General features: G+C 40.7%; 1 protein-coding gene across 6 annotated transcripts in view; it reads left to right on the top strand.

The window, feature by feature from the left end:
* The window catches only part of HECW2 (HECT, C2 and WW domain containing E3 ubiquitin protein ligase 2), a 392473-nt gene that overhangs the window by 337772 nt on the left and 38063 nt on the right, over window positions 1-16638 (top strand). For all 6 annotated transcript variants that reach the window (XM_040475725.1, XM_040475723.1, XM_040475726.1 and 3 more), the window contains 2 exons: window positions 8992-9112; window positions 10574-10687. In XM_040475725.1, the coding sequence (XP_040331659.1) occupies window positions 8992-9112; window positions 10574-10687 (235 nt within the window). The remainder of the gene's footprint in view (window positions 1-8991; window positions 9113-10573; window positions 10688-16638) is intronic.

Raw genomic sequence — 16638 nt, 5'->3', positions numbered from 1 at the left:
GGGCTGAGATGGAGGAGCAAATGAAGGAAAGAGAGCCAGTGGATTTTGGAAGAGAATTAGGAAAGTCTTTTCAGGAAAGCCAGGCTTCAAGGAATAGAGAGTGTGGCCAAATCCTCAAAGCATTCAAGAAGGATAAGGCCTGAGAAGAGGCCATTGGATTTGAAAGTCATGAAGTTATAAATGTCCTTCGCCAGAGCAATTTCTATGACATGAGAGGTTATAAACTCTACTGTGGCCAGTTGCAGAATGATATAGGATGTAAAGGAGAAACCAAGAGTATAGAATATTCTTTCATGAAGTAGGTGGGTAAGAAAAAAGGAAAATAGGACAGTACTTAGAAGGAGAAGATGGGTTAAGGAAGAGGTTTTAGGATGGAGAAGTTGAGCATGTGTGTGTGCAGAGGTCAGAAGATGTGGGTGGAAGGAAACTAGTTTGTTGGAGCAGCGATCATACAAGAGACCCATGGGAAGGCAGGATGCCGGAGACAAAAGTGAAGGCCAACTTTGGAACAAAGTAGGGTCACCTATTTTGATGATCCAGGATGAGAAGAAATAAGTATCTGACACTTCAAGTAAGTTTAAAGGTGTAGGGGAACAATCGATGGAATGTATAGCTGGCCTCAATCATTACTGTGTGTGACTTTGGACAGTTTACTTCCTTCCCTGAACTTGACTTTATTTTTCTATAAAATGGGAATAATAGCAAACACCTCCCATGGTTACTTGGAGGAGAACACCTTGTCTGGTGCCTGCAACATAACAATTATCCGATAACTGGTAATTTATCCCCTTTTGCTTTCTTTCTGGAAATCTGATCCTGAGAAGTGTAGTTTGTCCATGTTTAAACCATTAGTAACTGGGAAATATGAATTCATTTCTCCCTGATTTGCACAGCTAGCTGCCCAGGTATTTAATTGTTCTGACTGGTCTTTATCTTACTAGGAATTATGATGGAGTTTAAATGGGTCGTCCCTTTACCTGATGCTTTGTGGTTAAAGAAATGAAGGTGTGGGGCGTCTGGGTGGCTCAGTGGGTTAAGCATCCGACTCCTGATTTAGGCTCAGGTCATGATGTCACCGTCGTGAGATGGAGTCCTGCATCGGGCTGCCCTACATTGACAGTGCCTGCTTGGGATTCTCTCTCTGCCCCTCCCCCGCTCATGTGCACACTCTCCTTAACACACACGCACTCTGTCTTTCTCTCTCTCTCTCTCTCAAAAATAAATAAACATTTATAAATGAAAAAGAAAAGAAAAGAAAGGAAAAGAAAAAAGAAAAGAAAAGAAAGGAAAGGAAAAGAAAAAAGAAAAGAAAAGAAAAAAGAAAGGAAAAGAAAAGAGAAAAGAAAAGCTGTATGGATTATTGCTCATTCCAGTCAAGGCTCTCCTTCCCAAGGGCTTTTCTTCAGCCCATCCTCCCCAAGAAAAAGGTGGATCAACAGATTCTGTCCCTTCCCGATCCCTGCAGAGGCATGTGCTCTTGGAGACTGGCTGGGCATTCTTTGAGACCATATGAACATTCTAAATGGTGACTGACGTCGCTCCTTTTCATTTAGCGTCACAAATGTACACGAGTCATCCATGGTGGCGGTAAAGATGCATTCTGGAAGCACAGTTTGAGTCAAACGATTTCCAAAGATACGGAACCCAAATATATCTAAATTGCTAGCAGTGTTTGTGGTGGTTTTAATTTTCAGGGAGAATCATCTCCACATTTTTGGCCTACTCAGTTTCAGGGGGCTTCATTTGATCTTGAAATTGGGATGAACTGCCTGGTATCAGTGGACATTACTGTAACTAATTCCACATGATATTGCAAGGCCAAGACTAGCTAGCCTCATTTACCCTGTGGAGGAATCTTCTGACTTTTTGAGTAAAATAGCCTCTCCTTCTACCACTTTCCTGAAGTTTTTTTGTGAGATACATTTCAAACAGATTTTTTTTAAGCGGTCTCTTCGTCCTTCTTGTGACTAGAATTTCACCTCTTTTAGTATGAGGATAATATTCTGAAAATTATGACAATAATAAATTTGAATGATCTTCTTTCAGAACGCCTCGGGATCTGGTAAACTTTCCACACTTTTCCTCATTTTGAGCATATTTACATGTCTTTTCAAGTGCAGAAGAGAGAGGGGCTTCGGAAACTTTGACTCGCTGCTTTTTGCAGCTGTTAGAGTGCTCACCTACAATTTGTCAAAATTTCGGAATGTGAAGGTTTGTTTTTCTAGGACCGTTATAATGCCAGTCCCGACCTTAGCTATGCCAGAAGGGGAAAATCTTTCCAAACACCATATAGTTCATTATGCCAAATATGGGACCCAGAAGTTTATTTAAGGACCTTTTGTAACTCTACATTTCTAGGAATTTAAATTCAATAACACCTAATCTATCTAATATTATTGAAGATGTGCTCACTTATGTGAATTTTCCACGTAACCAAAGTTATGATTAAGTGTCAGAGAATTTGTTTAACCCACCATTTGCTGAAACTCTTTCATAAATACTTTGTATTTCTTTCTGCTTCCCCATATCCAGTACATTGAGGATAGTTCGTGGTTCAGGGGCATCATCGTACAGAGCTGTTATTACTTGACTAAAACCGGACTGTCTGGAAGCTAGGCCAGGTCACACTCAACACAAACAGACCAGAGAGCTCTGAAGAGCCACGGTGGTTCTTTGCTGAAGGTTGTCTTGAAGGCATGGCTTTGAGAGGGAGTTTTTCCCCCCCCGCTTCCCCCCCCCCCCCCCGCCCCCGCTGCACTAGGACCCTCTTTTCCTCTCTCTCCCTCCAGGAGTCTTAGCATCTTGGCTGCTATTTATCTCCTGCTCTTTTCTCTTTCTTTCTCTCTTTTCCTCCCTTCTTTCCACTCTTCCTCCATCTTGCCCACAGCCTGAAGTAGCTTTTTATGCCTTTGAACTCTGTGGGCTCCAGGCACTGACCCCACTGTGAGGTAAAAAAATCTGCATATGACTTTGACTTCCCCCAAAACTTAACTACTAATAGCCTACTGTTTCCAGGAAGTCTTACCCATAACATACAGTCAATTAACACGTAGTTTATATGCTGTATGTATTATGTCCTACATTCTTATGCTAAAGTAAGCTAGAAAAAAGAAAATGTTATTAAGAAAATCATAAGGAAGAGAAAATACTACAGTTCTGTACTGTATTTATTGAAAAAAATCCACATATAAGTGGATCCAGTTATAAATCTGTGTTGTTCAGGGGTCAACTGTACTTGTTTTCAGAAAGTATTCTTTCTCTTTGCTCAGCCCTACAAAGATGTACTAGGAACCAAACACTACAGACAAAGAATGGTCCTTGGATGGGTGGAGACAGAGGAGTTGTGATTCCAGAGGCTGAAGGAAAGCCAAATATGGTCTCTGTCACAATATATGGGTGTTTTTATGTTTGTTCTATTGTTATTAGTCTCTCCTGTCCCCAACCCCTAATGCTGTAAGAGAATACCTGTTACTGGCATTCCCTACAGCTTTGCCTTTTCAAAAATTTCTTCTGGAGTACATGGGTGGCTCAGTCAGTTAAGCATCCCACTTCGGCTCAGGTCATGATCTTGAGCCCCACATCGGGCTCCGTGCTGACAATGCAGAATCTGCTTAGGATTCTCTCTTCCCCTCTCTCTCTGCCCCGCTCCCATTTGCGCGCGCTCTCTCTCAAAATAAATGAATAAATTTTTAAATAAATAAATAAATAAATAAATAAATAAATAGCTTCTGATTTTCAAGGATTAAAAAATCAGCTTATCAGGTTGGTTTTTAAAAATAGTGTGTAAATACAAAGCACCAGCAAACTCAAAACAGTGATCTAGGGCCTTTTATTGCTCTTAGACAGTAAAGCAAAAATGCAAGGACTTCAGTGCTTCTGCTTTGTGGCAGCCATTTGGAGATGTTTTTTCACGTTAATTGTCATTGTTGAGCCATGTTCCAGAAGGTGGAGTTTTCCAGAAATTATTGTAACGCTTGATGGTTTGTTCTCATTCACTAACAAGGAATTGTAAAATAATGATGATGATAATGATAATAATAATAATAATAAATTTTTTAAAAAGTCATAGAGACTTTTTTTAGAAAGTGAGCCAGGAAAGAAATGGACTATTGATCCATTCCAGTACACACCCAGAGCCAAGCTGGATTAGACCAAGCCCCATCCCATCCAGTGCATGGTGAGTGCTAGTCATCAAAGCAATCTGGGATCCTGGCACACCTGAAATCCAAAAGACCCAGACTTCCTAGCGGTTTGATGCCAAAATACTAATGCTATCACCTGAAGTATTTTGTCAGGTAGAATTCTTTAGTTTGTACATGATTAAGCAATTTTGTAATGATAAATGGAAATAGTATCATACTTTATAGAAGTACTTTAGGTCTGCCTAGCAATGATAAAGAAAAAAACCCTAATATCTGTTACTGAAATTTGTTCCTGCAAATAATTAACATAATGCTGCCTATCCATGAAGTCAGTCATGTATTTGATCAGTTCCTAAATGCAACATTGTTTTTTTTTGTATCCGATTTTATTCTTTAAGACCATAAAGACCATAAAGTTACTCTCTATAGGAGTATTGTATCCTAGAACTTTACTGGCAGTTATGGTTCCCATACAATTCTATTAACTCAGTCTTCCAAGATCATTTTTTATTTCTAAAGTGGAAGTAACATCGTTCCTGCCCTGGAATTTCTTGGCAGTGACACCTGATTTGCATTAAGAACTTGACAAGGGCCAGGAGCATAATTTATTGTAATTTTTAAACCATGAAGTAATGTATAAATGATTTTTTTCATAATAGAACTATTAAGCAAAAGAATTTTTGCATTTAACAATTTCTGTCTCCAGGGTCTCTGTAATTGAATCTCTTTACCTGAGCGTAAGTGGAGTCAGAGCTAATTTTTATTAAGTGTCCATATTGATATTGATGGAATGCATTATGGCATTTCCCACATCCTTTTAAACGTCTCAAATTATACAGCAATAGTATGTGTGCTTTTATTTTAAGCAACCAACTTTAGAATCATGTTTCTTTTGAGTCCTGAAAGATTTTTATTCAGTCTTTTGTTTTTCTTTTTCCTCTTCCCTATTAATGATTGTGTTCTTGAAAGCTGATTCATGACGGCTGCTTTCTGAACTGTCTGGGTTTACTAACTTACAGTTTCTCAGACTGCAGCACCAACAGCCTTATGATGCCATCCCTGAATAGCCCTGTGCTACACTGCCCTGTCCCCCAGCCATGCAAGAGAGCAGCCTTAAGCTGGTGGAGATCATGTTCCTTCATGTTGCAAACGGTGCCTTTCAGATACACAGGAAGCACTGCCTCTGTGTTGGTCTCTGGATGTTGCCCAGATGTTTCATTGGTTACATTTGACCTTCCTGTAGGGGATAATGGGTCTCAACCTTGGCTGCACAATTGGAGTCTGCATAAAACACTTATGCCTGGGTCCTGCCGCACAGATTCTGATATAACGTGCCTTGGGTGTGGCCTGAACATTGGGATTTTTTTTAAGCTTCTTGAGTGATTCCAACATGCAGTCAGGATTGAGAAGCACTGCTGAGGAGCCTCACCTGTATCCTTGAGCTTTTAAGGTCAAGTTTATTTGTTTCCTTTATGACACAGTTATTAGCTCTCTGGCTAAAAGATTCATAAACGTGCCAACGGACCTGTGGGCAAATCATTGATCGATAGCCAATTCTATTAAAAATCCACTCTTGGGGCACCTGGGTGGCTCAGTTGGTTGAGCGTCCGACTTCGGCTCAGGTCGTGATCTCGCTGTCTGTGAGTCCAAGCCCCGCGTCGGGCTCTGTGCTGACAGCGCGGAGCCTGGAGCCTGTTTCGGATTCTATGTCTCCCTCTCTCTCTCTGACCCTCCCCCATTCATGCTCTGTCTCTCTCTGTCTCAAAAATAAATAAACGTTAAAAAAAAATTTTTTTTTTTAATCCATTTTTGGGATGCCTGGCTGGCTAGGTCGGTGGAGCATGTGACTCTTGTTCTCAGAGTTGTAGGTAGGAGTCCCATGTTGGGTATAGAGATTACTTAAGAATAAAATATTTTTAAAAAATCCATTCTTAACACCCTAACGCATTTCCCCATGTCTTTAGTATTTACTTCTATGCAGATAATATCAGTAACAGCTAACACCTATGCACAGGAACCTCAGAAAGTGCCTTATGTACACGAACTCATTTAATGCACGGGTGTGGGCCTGGTCTCCTGCCGGAACTCCAGTACTGCGTTTTCAAGTGCCTATGGAGGATGCCCACCCTGAACAGCTCTCGTCTCCAGCACAACATGTATAAAGCTTCATGTGCCTCTGTCTACTAGCATTTTCCACACTTCTTTTAGCGTCAGATGGACCTGGCTCAAATCCCAAACCTACCATTCACTGGCATATGACTTCAGTTTCCTTAGTTACAAAGTGGTGATGATGGTGATAATAATAATGTCTGCTTCATAAATGTGTGTTTCCCAAGATCCTCTCTGTAAAGTGCGTGGTTTCTAATGCATAGCAGGCACTTAACAAACGACAGTTACTCTTATTGTTTAAAAACTTGACCGTGTTACCATCAGAGCTTCCTATTTTTCTTCCTTACTATCTGTTGGCAATTCTTATTTTACACTGTAAACGTTTCAGTGAGTCACCACACTGCCCTCAGGCCTCCATGGCTGCAGTGACTCCTAACTGGGTCCCCTCCCTTCGGATTCCTCCCCTCCTTCCCACCCTGAATCCACTCAACACATTCTGAAAACCGTTGCTGAAAAACCACCATGTGTTGGGGCGCCTGGGTGCCTCAGTCAGTTAAGCGTCCAACGCTTGACTTTGGCTCAGGTCACGACCTCATCGTTCGTGAGATTGAGCCCCACGTGGGGCTCTGCGCTGACAGCACTGAGCCTGCTTGGGATTCTCTCTCTCCCCCTCTCTGCCCCTCCCCCACTCGCTCATAATAAATACATAAACGTTAAAAAAAAAATACACCATGTGTTATGTTCCTCCCTAGCTCAGAAATCTCTAAAGTCCTCCCACCGCTCACTGCATCCTGCCCAAACCCCTCAGCTAGGTTTTTAAAAATTTCCTCACATAATTTGGCTCCAACTATCTGATTAAATGTCCCAGTTACTCTGCACACTCCCCTGTGCCCTGAGTTAGTAGGGTCTCCTCGATCATCTTTCAAACATGCATGTGGGGCTTCTCCCAGCTCTCGCTGCCCTGCCCCAGCGTAAGATATAGATTCTCTTGTGTTTACGAGGCCTGGCTCCAATAAAGCCTCCTTTTGGTGATCTTTTCCATCTTGATCTCTGCTTACCCTCCCTTACTATCACTTTTCTGTAACACTGATCCCAAATGCAAATACTGGGGGGAGCCAGGCAATCAAGATCATTGAACGGCTGTGGCACAGTCTTCATTTAATGGAGCAGCTGGCCACCTTGGCCTGAAGGAAAATGCAGGCCAGTTGTTGAAAGAGTTCCCTAACAATTTTCAAGAGAAAAGCTGTTTTCTGGTTTGTTTTTTTTTTTTACTTGAAATCTCCTAATATTTAAATGTTGGTAGTTAATTTAAATCTTTAAAAACAATTATATGCCAAGCAAAATAGATCATTAGGGCTGGGTACGGCCCCAAGGCTATAGTTTTGTCTCCTATGCTTTATAGTTTGTTGACCACATGGTTTAGGACTTAATTATTTATCTAACTGATGTGTTTTATTTCTGTCTTCCTAACCAAAATATCTACTTCAGCAACCCCACCTTCCTCATCTGTACATATGTTGCTGAACTTAACATAGTATTAGCAATGGATAGTAATCACTTAGTTGACTCATTAAAGAAATATTTAATGAGTTTGTATGGCATGTCTTGCACAAGACTCCACAATTTTTGTTTTCTGGTTCCTTTCGTTGTGTTGTGAAATAGTTCATGGAAATGTTCAGCATTTTTTGTCATGGCTCTGCGTCTGATTCCCATATTTATCATCAATTTTGTGTCCCAGCTTGTTGGTTAGTCACTCTGTGGCACAAAGCTAGATTTTTCTACGAAAAGAGGAACACACTGTGTTACTCTTATATTTTAATGAGACTTACCATTGGATGACATATGAAACATCTTTATTTTTCTTAATGTTTATTTATTTATTTTGGGGGGGGGAGGGATTGAGCCCACGCATGGGGGAGGGGCAGAGAGAGAGAGGGAGAGAGAAAATCCCAGGCAGGCTCTGATAGCACAGAGCCCGACACGGGGCTCAGTCTCACGAACTGTGAGATTATGACCTGAGCTGAAATCCAGTCGGATGCTTAACCAACTGAGCCACTGAGGCACCCGGATGTGGATGATCATAGCACTTGGCACATATTAGGAGTGTAACAAATAGCATTATTATTTATTCTTTGCTTTGCCAGGAAACATGGTGACTCTGCAGTTATGTCTGAATTCTGTGTTTATATCAAGATTATTTTACCCTGCAGTATAAAATGTATGTTAATTATAAGTCTAAAGTAATTTTCGGTTATAGTGCCTATCTAGAAGACATTTTGTACATTTTTCATAGGGCAAGTCTGGAAACTCGCTGTTCTTGCTTTATATACCACATACTTTCACATTGTAACTTCCTGTATAATTGCCATGATATCATCTCAGCAGCAAGCAGATATTCCACCCTGAACAGTTACCATCAGACATGAGTAACTCTGCTTGACTCATATTAGTTTGGACTGAAGAGGGAAACATATTTGACACACACATGGTCACACGTTGTAACTATGCAAACAGAATTGTTATTCTCAACCAAAATGCCGCATAGAAATATCTTAAGACTTTACTTCAGCTCTGTTAGAGCCTCCAGCTTGAAGAGGTGAGAAGCAAAGCCACTGAAAGAATTGCCTCCTTTTACTTGTTGACTGTGTTCTCATCCCCCTGGCAGTGTTTTTACATGGTGATGTGATACATCAGGACATTGCACAAACCGGGACCCTTTTCTTTTTACGGTTTGCTCTAGGTACTCAGCGTGCCAATGCCCGGGCTCCTGCCCCTTACAAGCGAGACTTTGAAGCCAAACTAAGGAACTTTTACAGGAAGTTAGAGACTAAAGGATATGGACAAGGCCCAGGGAAATTAAAGTAAGTCAAAGTGATACAAACCACAGGCTTGGGTGATGGTGAAGGGATGGGATGCAGTTGGGAATGTAGGAAATTGATTGTGATTTCAGATGACCAGTCTTTGTTTTAGTCAGTGTAATCATTTTGGTAATGATGTGTGAATTACAGGATCATCGAAAACAAAGTTCTGGAATTAAACACCATTCTGCTTAAGGTTTTAAAACAAACACCACGTTCCATGTAAAAATATAGACAAAATAAAAAGCTGATTTATTTCTCCTGAAAAGTACCTCTTTGTTTTTGCTTACAGTACACTTGACAGCCGTAAGGCTGTCACAGTGTCCTGTATCAGTCTCCTGACCTGACTGTAGGAACACTGCTCAGCTTTGTTTTGTTCTGTGAAATAAATGTCACTTGTCCAATGAAATATGTCATGAATGTTGTTTCTGCCTTTCTTTACCCACCTTTCAATGAGGAAATTAAACATCATCACGCTGTTTGGCCTAGAATTATTTTCATTCCCTACTTATCCATACTGCCTTCATCCTCTCCTCCACTGCTGCCCCACGTACCCACTGGAGATCACTGTGCCACCTGAGAGAGGGCAGAGGAGGAAGGGTCTCCACTGCCACACCCATGATGCTGGGTGCCTGGGAGGAGATGCAGGAGCCACCCCCAGCTCCCCAGCTCACTGCCCCACAGAGAGGGCTCCCTCCAGTATATTCACAGGTCCTACTTTCTCACCCTCAAAGTACATCAGCTTGAGATTCCCCTTTCTCACGCTTCACTTAAGAAGGGCTTGCGCTCAGGCTTCCCTGCATTCAGCCTATTATTTCCCTTTCTAGGACTATCTGTACTAACTGCAAACTGATACCTTCAGGATGACTTTTATTATCATCATCACAAGTAGACTGTCAGCTATGAGTATCGTTCATTTGTATCTGTCACTCGGGGAACCTCAGATTCACTTAATTTGAGAATTAAATTAAGCATAGTCATAAATGTGTCTTCTTTGGAGAGTGTGGAGGGTTTTGTTTTGTTTTTTGTTTTTTTTCCTTCTGGTTCTGATAAGTCTTTCCCTGCATACTTCGTAATTGCATTCCTTATCTAGGTACATTCTCACTGAAAACATGACCTCATAGGGCTGTCCTTTCTTTATTAACAAAAGCTTTGGGTCTATGTTGTTTTACAATCATCTTCCTTCTGGGGTAAATTGATTTGGCCACTCAGAAAGGACTCATGAGCCGTTTTCATATGTTGTAGGTGGAGTGCTCCACTTAGGTAACCATTTGCTTGTGTATTTTGACTTCTACTGTTAAGAGCAAAAGCCAAATGTGTATTATTGCAGACGACAATGTAGTAAGTCACCGCAATTTTCACCTAGTTAATTATGGCAAGTGGGAATTGAATCAAAAGTGTCCGGTTCTAGAAAGATAAGGATTGGGAAATAATCTGTTTTTCAAACTGTCTCTTTATGGACAGGTTAATTATCAGAAGAGATCACTTACTGGAAGATGCTTTTAATCAAATTATGGGCTACTCCAGAAAAGACTTACAGAGAAATAAGCTGTACGTCACATTTGTCGGGGAGGAAGGGTGAGTAGAACAGAGAAGTGGTGTGTGGAACACAGACTGCGGCTGCACAGTGGATGCTTCACCACGTGGTTGCTGTGGTTGCCTGAAACAGGAAACCCTTCTGGGAGGAAATGCCATTCTCATACACTTAAACCTCTGGGCTTTTTTTTTTTTTTTTTTCTAAGGCTTCCTCTGGTTTTTAAATCATTTGACATAGAAATTCTTGGGTAAACGCTAGTAACTGTAGATCATTTTGAGAGCAGAAGCTCGTTTGGTTTCTTCTCTGTGCGTATCTCTTTCTTAAAGGGAAAAAGTGGGGCTGTGAGGGACAAGACAGGAATTCTGCTATCTGTGAGCATGTAATCTGCACTGGGGTGGAAGGAGTACACGCTTCACCTGTTCAAGAAGCTCAGTTTCAGAATCACGAATTAGAATCCTGCTCTTCTACCTGGAAGCTTCTGAAGCAGTAACTCCTGGGCCTTGGTTTTTATTTCTCTGTCGCCAGTTTTCCTCTTTTTGGGGGGACAGTAACACCTACCAAAATAACCACCTGTCATAAACAAATGTCTCCGGCCTTCTATGACTCTTCCGTGAGTGTGCTTGTGGAGATTAGGGTTAAGAAACAAAGGAGCAAAGACTCCTACGCACTGTTTATTGCGTCCACATAGACATAACAGCTGTTCTGTAACACTTCAGAAGGTGACAGCTCTCGTCTTGTCCAGACCCCTTCCTCCTTCCTCATTTCAGGTCTGGGTTTCAAGTCGCAGCACTTTCTTTGTAACCCAGCCATCACGAGGGACAATTTAAAAAGTACCACACAATAGCCTGAACTCTGGTTGTTTTCTTGACTCTGTTGATTTGGATCATTTTAAAGCTACTCTTCTCAGTCCTGCCCAGGAAATAAAGTGTGCTAGATTATAGACTCATAGTAGTAATACCCAACCATTCAATATATGCAGCCATTCAATATATGGTTAATTTGGAGGCTCCAAAGTGTACAATAACTTGCGCATGCTGATGGAACTAGGTAACAGCAAAACCAGGATTCAAAACTAGGCTTTTCATCCAGGACTCTTGGACCAGCACTGGGATAGAGGCAAAACTCCTGAACTCTGCTCTATCAGAATTTTTTCCTACCTGTGGATCTTTTCACTCTTACAGCTGACTGATAACCACTAGTCTCATCACATATGCTGTTTATAGTCCCAGCTGTAACTACATTGAAGGAAAATATTATATGGGAACACAAGACTAAGTGACAGAATTTGGGCAGAAGCTTGCCTGTGACTTATTTTCATTGCTGAAGTGCATTAATAGACTTCTAGCTTCTGTTGGCTTAAGATGCAGGTGCACAGTTGAAAATGAAGGCAAATGTTTTAAGCCTAATCATAGGTGTGCATGGCATTCCAAATATTTCCTTACATAACTAGTCTCGTTTGGGTGAGAATACTTTTCCTCCCCCAGGAGTCCAGCTTCCTTCCTTCTTTGTTTGCACAGTTTGTTGAGATCTCAGAGATGTAGGGAAGAGTCTTTGGAGGCCCTGGTACTGAAGTTTGAATAGAGCGGATGCTTATCCTACTTGATCATCCTCAGGTAGTTGTCCTATGATCTGGACTGATGACATCTGTTCCTAGGAGGAGGCCCAGGCTGAGTGTGGTTTGATACCTTTGTATCCGGTTGCCACTAATGTCCACATGTTTCCTGTTTCCATCACCTGTCTCCTTCCTGTAACTCCAGAGGGAAAACAAGAGGTAGGGTATTTTGAAGTGTGGACCTCAGCCATCAGGAACAATCGTATCAAGCCCCTTCTGTGTATGGCTTATTGAAGCTGGAATAATATGGCCAGGTAACTTCTGGTCTCATGTCTTTATTCATGTCAACATCATACACATAGGTTATTAGATATATATATACTTCATTTTGCTGTTAAAGCATTGAGAATACATACCCTGTTTTAAAAGATTAAAATAGCACTCTTGCTGAAAAAATAGAAACCTCAAAAACAACATATAATTAAAAAGTTATTTTAGACTTTGCCACCTTTTCAGACACATTGATTTAACCGCATTAAAATTGAAGATCATAACATTCCTTTCTGGATTATAATCAATATTCAAAGTGAAAATCTACCTAAATTTTTCTATTGAAGTATAAGTGTAGAGGTGAAAGTTTTCCATCTCTCTCCCTCCATCAATTTTAACGCTCTCAAAATGGGTCATGTCTAGCCCCAGTAATGGGCATTTAAAAACATATACACCCAGTGGCTAGTTTTGGTTTCTAATATTATTCCTCAATAAAAGGAACAAGATTCCTTGGAGAAATGACTGATTCTAGGACTGGCCGGAAGTATACAAGATGGAGCTTAAAGTAGCTTCTAGTGCAAAAAGTAAAAAAGTGCTCAAAACATCCACAATGGTAGGAGTATGTCAAAGAGACTCCAGAACCAACTGAAAGATCACCCAATGGCCCAAGCTGGAATAATTTGAGCAGCAAAACCAAGTAGGATTAGATTATAACCCAAAGTATAAAGTAAATATCTGTACTGATATAAATACATGATTGAATAAGTAAATAAATAAATGACGAATAGACAAATCTGTGCAGAAGATTTCCAAATAATTCAACATAATTCCTCACTGCTTAATTGTGGGTTGCACATAATGACATTCTTCCAGTAGTATAATATGGGAAGGGGGAAAAAGAAGTAAGTCCAGAGTGGAGAAGCCTGGCAAACACATAGCCCAATGATCAAGGTTAAAATCAACAGCGATATATCATGTTAATAGTATATACCCTTCACATGATGTGATGAAAATGGCACTTATCTCCACAATCTTTGGTCCCCCAAACCCATAATGTGAGTCTATCCATGAGAAAAACCTCAGATAAATCCAAATTGAGGGACATTGTATAAGATACCTTACCAGTACTCCTTAAAACTATTAAAGTCATCAGGGGTACCTGGGTGGCTCAGTCGGTTAAGCGTCTGACTTCAGCTCAGGTCATGATCTCACAGCTTGTGAGTTTGAGCCCCACATCAGGTTCTATGCTGACAGCTCAGAGCCTGGAGCCTGCTTTGGATTCTGTCTCCCTCTCTCTCTCTCTGCCCCTACCCCACTAGCACTCTCTCTTTCTCTCAAAAATAAATAAACGTAAAAAAATTAAATAAAAAACTGTTAAGGTCATCAAAAACAAGGAAAGTCTAAGAAACTGGCACAGCCAAGAGGAACCTAAGGAAACATGACAATTAAACATTAATATAACATTTTGGATGAGATCCTGGTATAGAAAAATGACATTAGGTAAAAACTAAGGAAATCTGAATACAGTATGGATTTTAGCTAATAATAATGTCTCAGTATCTGTTAATTAATCATAAATAATGTAAGGTGTTCATAAGAGGGAAACTGGGTATACAAGAATTCTCCGTATTATCGTTGCAACTTTTCTGTAAATAAAAAAACTATTCTAAGACAAAATATTTGCTAAATGAAAGCATATAGTCAGGATTTGGGAGATTTAGGAAATGTTTCCCTAAACAACTTTTCTTATTTCCCTATTGTCTGATGAGAGAGTGCCACCAGGGTGATTTTGGGTATATGTATACTTCCTTCTGCACTTAAGGTCAGTAGAATAATATGTATATAGAAATGGTTAATTCTGTGGAAAGTCCAAATTATTAAGGGTAATGGTGGGGAGAGAGAGGGAGAGAGAGGGAGAGAGAGGGAGAGAGATAATTGTAAGCAGGCTCTGAATTGTCAGCGAAGAGCCGGACTCAGGGTTCAATCTCACCATCTGTGAGATCCTGACTTGAGCCGAAATTAAGAGTCAGCTGCTTAACCGACGGAGCCACCGAGGTGCCTCAAAAGGGATTTATTTTTAACAAAACTGCATCTGCTTGCACTCCAAAAAAAGTATGAATTAACAGATTCACAGACTTCAGCTCTGCTTTGAGCTCTTTGCATAAGTCTGAAATACATATATATTATTCTGAAATGGAACAGCTGAATCAAGAGAAATTATGAGAAAATTTATAGTCAGAAATTTACAGGATAACTACAAATTCCATGTAAGGTAAAATTAATCTCAGAATATTGGTGATAACCAATGTTCATTTTTAAAAATACAAAAATAGTCCCAGAGCCTGTGAATGCAAGTGTGTTAGTTGACAAGTAATTATTATTTCTCGCTAAAATAATGTTATGGTTGGCTTTTTACAAAAAGTAGACAGTTTCTAAGCAAACCACTGTGATTTAATTTGGTTAGAACTGGAGGTTTTGTTCTAGTCATTACATTTTCCACCCAAGTTAATTTGGTTATCTGCCCCTGCAAAAAAGGGTAGGAAGTCAGCAGTGGCAGAATGGCTGGAAACTGAGTCATCTTGACAGAATGTGGTGGGAAATTGCATGCATGTGGTTGCCTCTTTCTGTTGGGCTTCTGTCTGCCTAGAAGTTGCTTCTTTAGGAAGGAGGCCAGTAGAGCACTGCATATTCTCCAGCATATTATTTTCTTCTCAGTTAAAAGCCCTAGCAACTAAAGCTTACGTGGTGTCAAAAGTTAGCTAGGCAGACTGTTGTATTCTGATAAGGTGTCCGGGGCCATTAACTTCTTAGTACCCTGAACAGTAAGGCAATAATGGCCTGGATAAAGAAAGAATGTTTATACTGTGATTGCCTCACCTCTTTTTTCCCCCCATGGCCAGATCTTTAAAAGGCACCTTTCTTTAAGGAAGAATGAGTTCATTATATGTGAGGTGCCATCTATTGACATCAATCATCTGTCTTGCAAAACCACGCTTAGACTAGGGAGGGACCGTGTGCAAACAGTTGTAGTTCGGGGGTTTAAGAACAGATGAGCTCCTTCTGTGCTGTTTCTCCTGAGGCAGGCAGATGAACATAACTAAGGAAGATGAGATCGGAAACGGTTTTCCTGCATCTCTGCTTATAAAATAACCAGAGGCTCTTACATATGACTGGTCTAATCCTTGCTAGAACTTGTCTGGAGTCCTGAGCTTGACCATTTATTCCTCAGGAGTCAGTCTATAAAGATGTAAGTTAAACTTCATGGTGCTGCTTGTTTTTCTCCAAAAAGAGACATTTGCAGGGTGACCCCAATAATCCAAGCCCTGCTGAAGGGTACTTCTGCATAGGCTTGGGCTTGGTATCACCAGGCAGAATTTTGTTTGTCACACTAATTGCTTGCAAAATTCTTTACTCACCCAGCAGGCTTCCTTAAGTAGCTCAAGAACTAATGCCTTGCTGCTATAAATACCCGAGGGTGAATCAGAAGGTGAGTAGGAAGGCCATGTTTGCCTGAACCAACTATTAAGAGAGCAAAGCTTTTCTGCCTTCCAGAAAACTTATAGGAAACAGTGGTGTGACTTCCTACTGCCACCATCCTCCTTCATTCAGTAGTCTACTTACGTGGTAATACTTTGTTTTTGGTAATTTTGAGTTGGAAACAAAGGACAGGAGAATAAAATTACAAAATTAATTATTTTAACAAGTATTGAATACCGCTGACAACTTGGGTGCTCTTGGCCCAACAATGAGATGGTGTTTAAAATGCTTCCTCAGCACTTCATGGGCTCAAAACTACACTGCCAGCCCAAAGACATCTGTGCATATTCCGAAATGCCCTCAGATGCAGCTGTCGTATGGCTACCCACCCGTTGTCTGGAGTTTCTGTACTTCCGTGCCAAGCCTTTAGCTGTGGAACCAACCTAACTGGCAAAACAGGAATGTAACAAACGATCCCTGTGATATGAGTCATATTAACTATTTATATGGAAGAGGTTGGTAAGACATTGCAGGAAGCACATGCACGAGATGCCCTGCTAGGACACGTCTTACTGAATTAGGTAGACGTGTATCATTTGTAATCTACAGCCTGGTCTCAGATATGCATTCTAAGCTTTGGATGATAATCAAATCAAGTGTTTAAAACTGTCTTGGCTTTAGAGTGGCTCCATC

The sequence above is a fragment of the Herpailurus yagouaroundi genome, unplaced genomic scaffold (assembly GCF_014898765.1).
Source record: "Herpailurus yagouaroundi ecotype Mexico unplaced genomic scaffold, PumYag 140, whole genome shotgun sequence".
Taxonomy (NCBI): domain Eukaryota; kingdom Metazoa; phylum Chordata; class Mammalia; order Carnivora; family Felidae; genus Herpailurus; species Herpailurus yagouaroundi.
The sequence above is the reverse complement of the archived record's forward strand: the minus strand, read 5'-3'. Positions and strand labels throughout refer to the sequence as shown.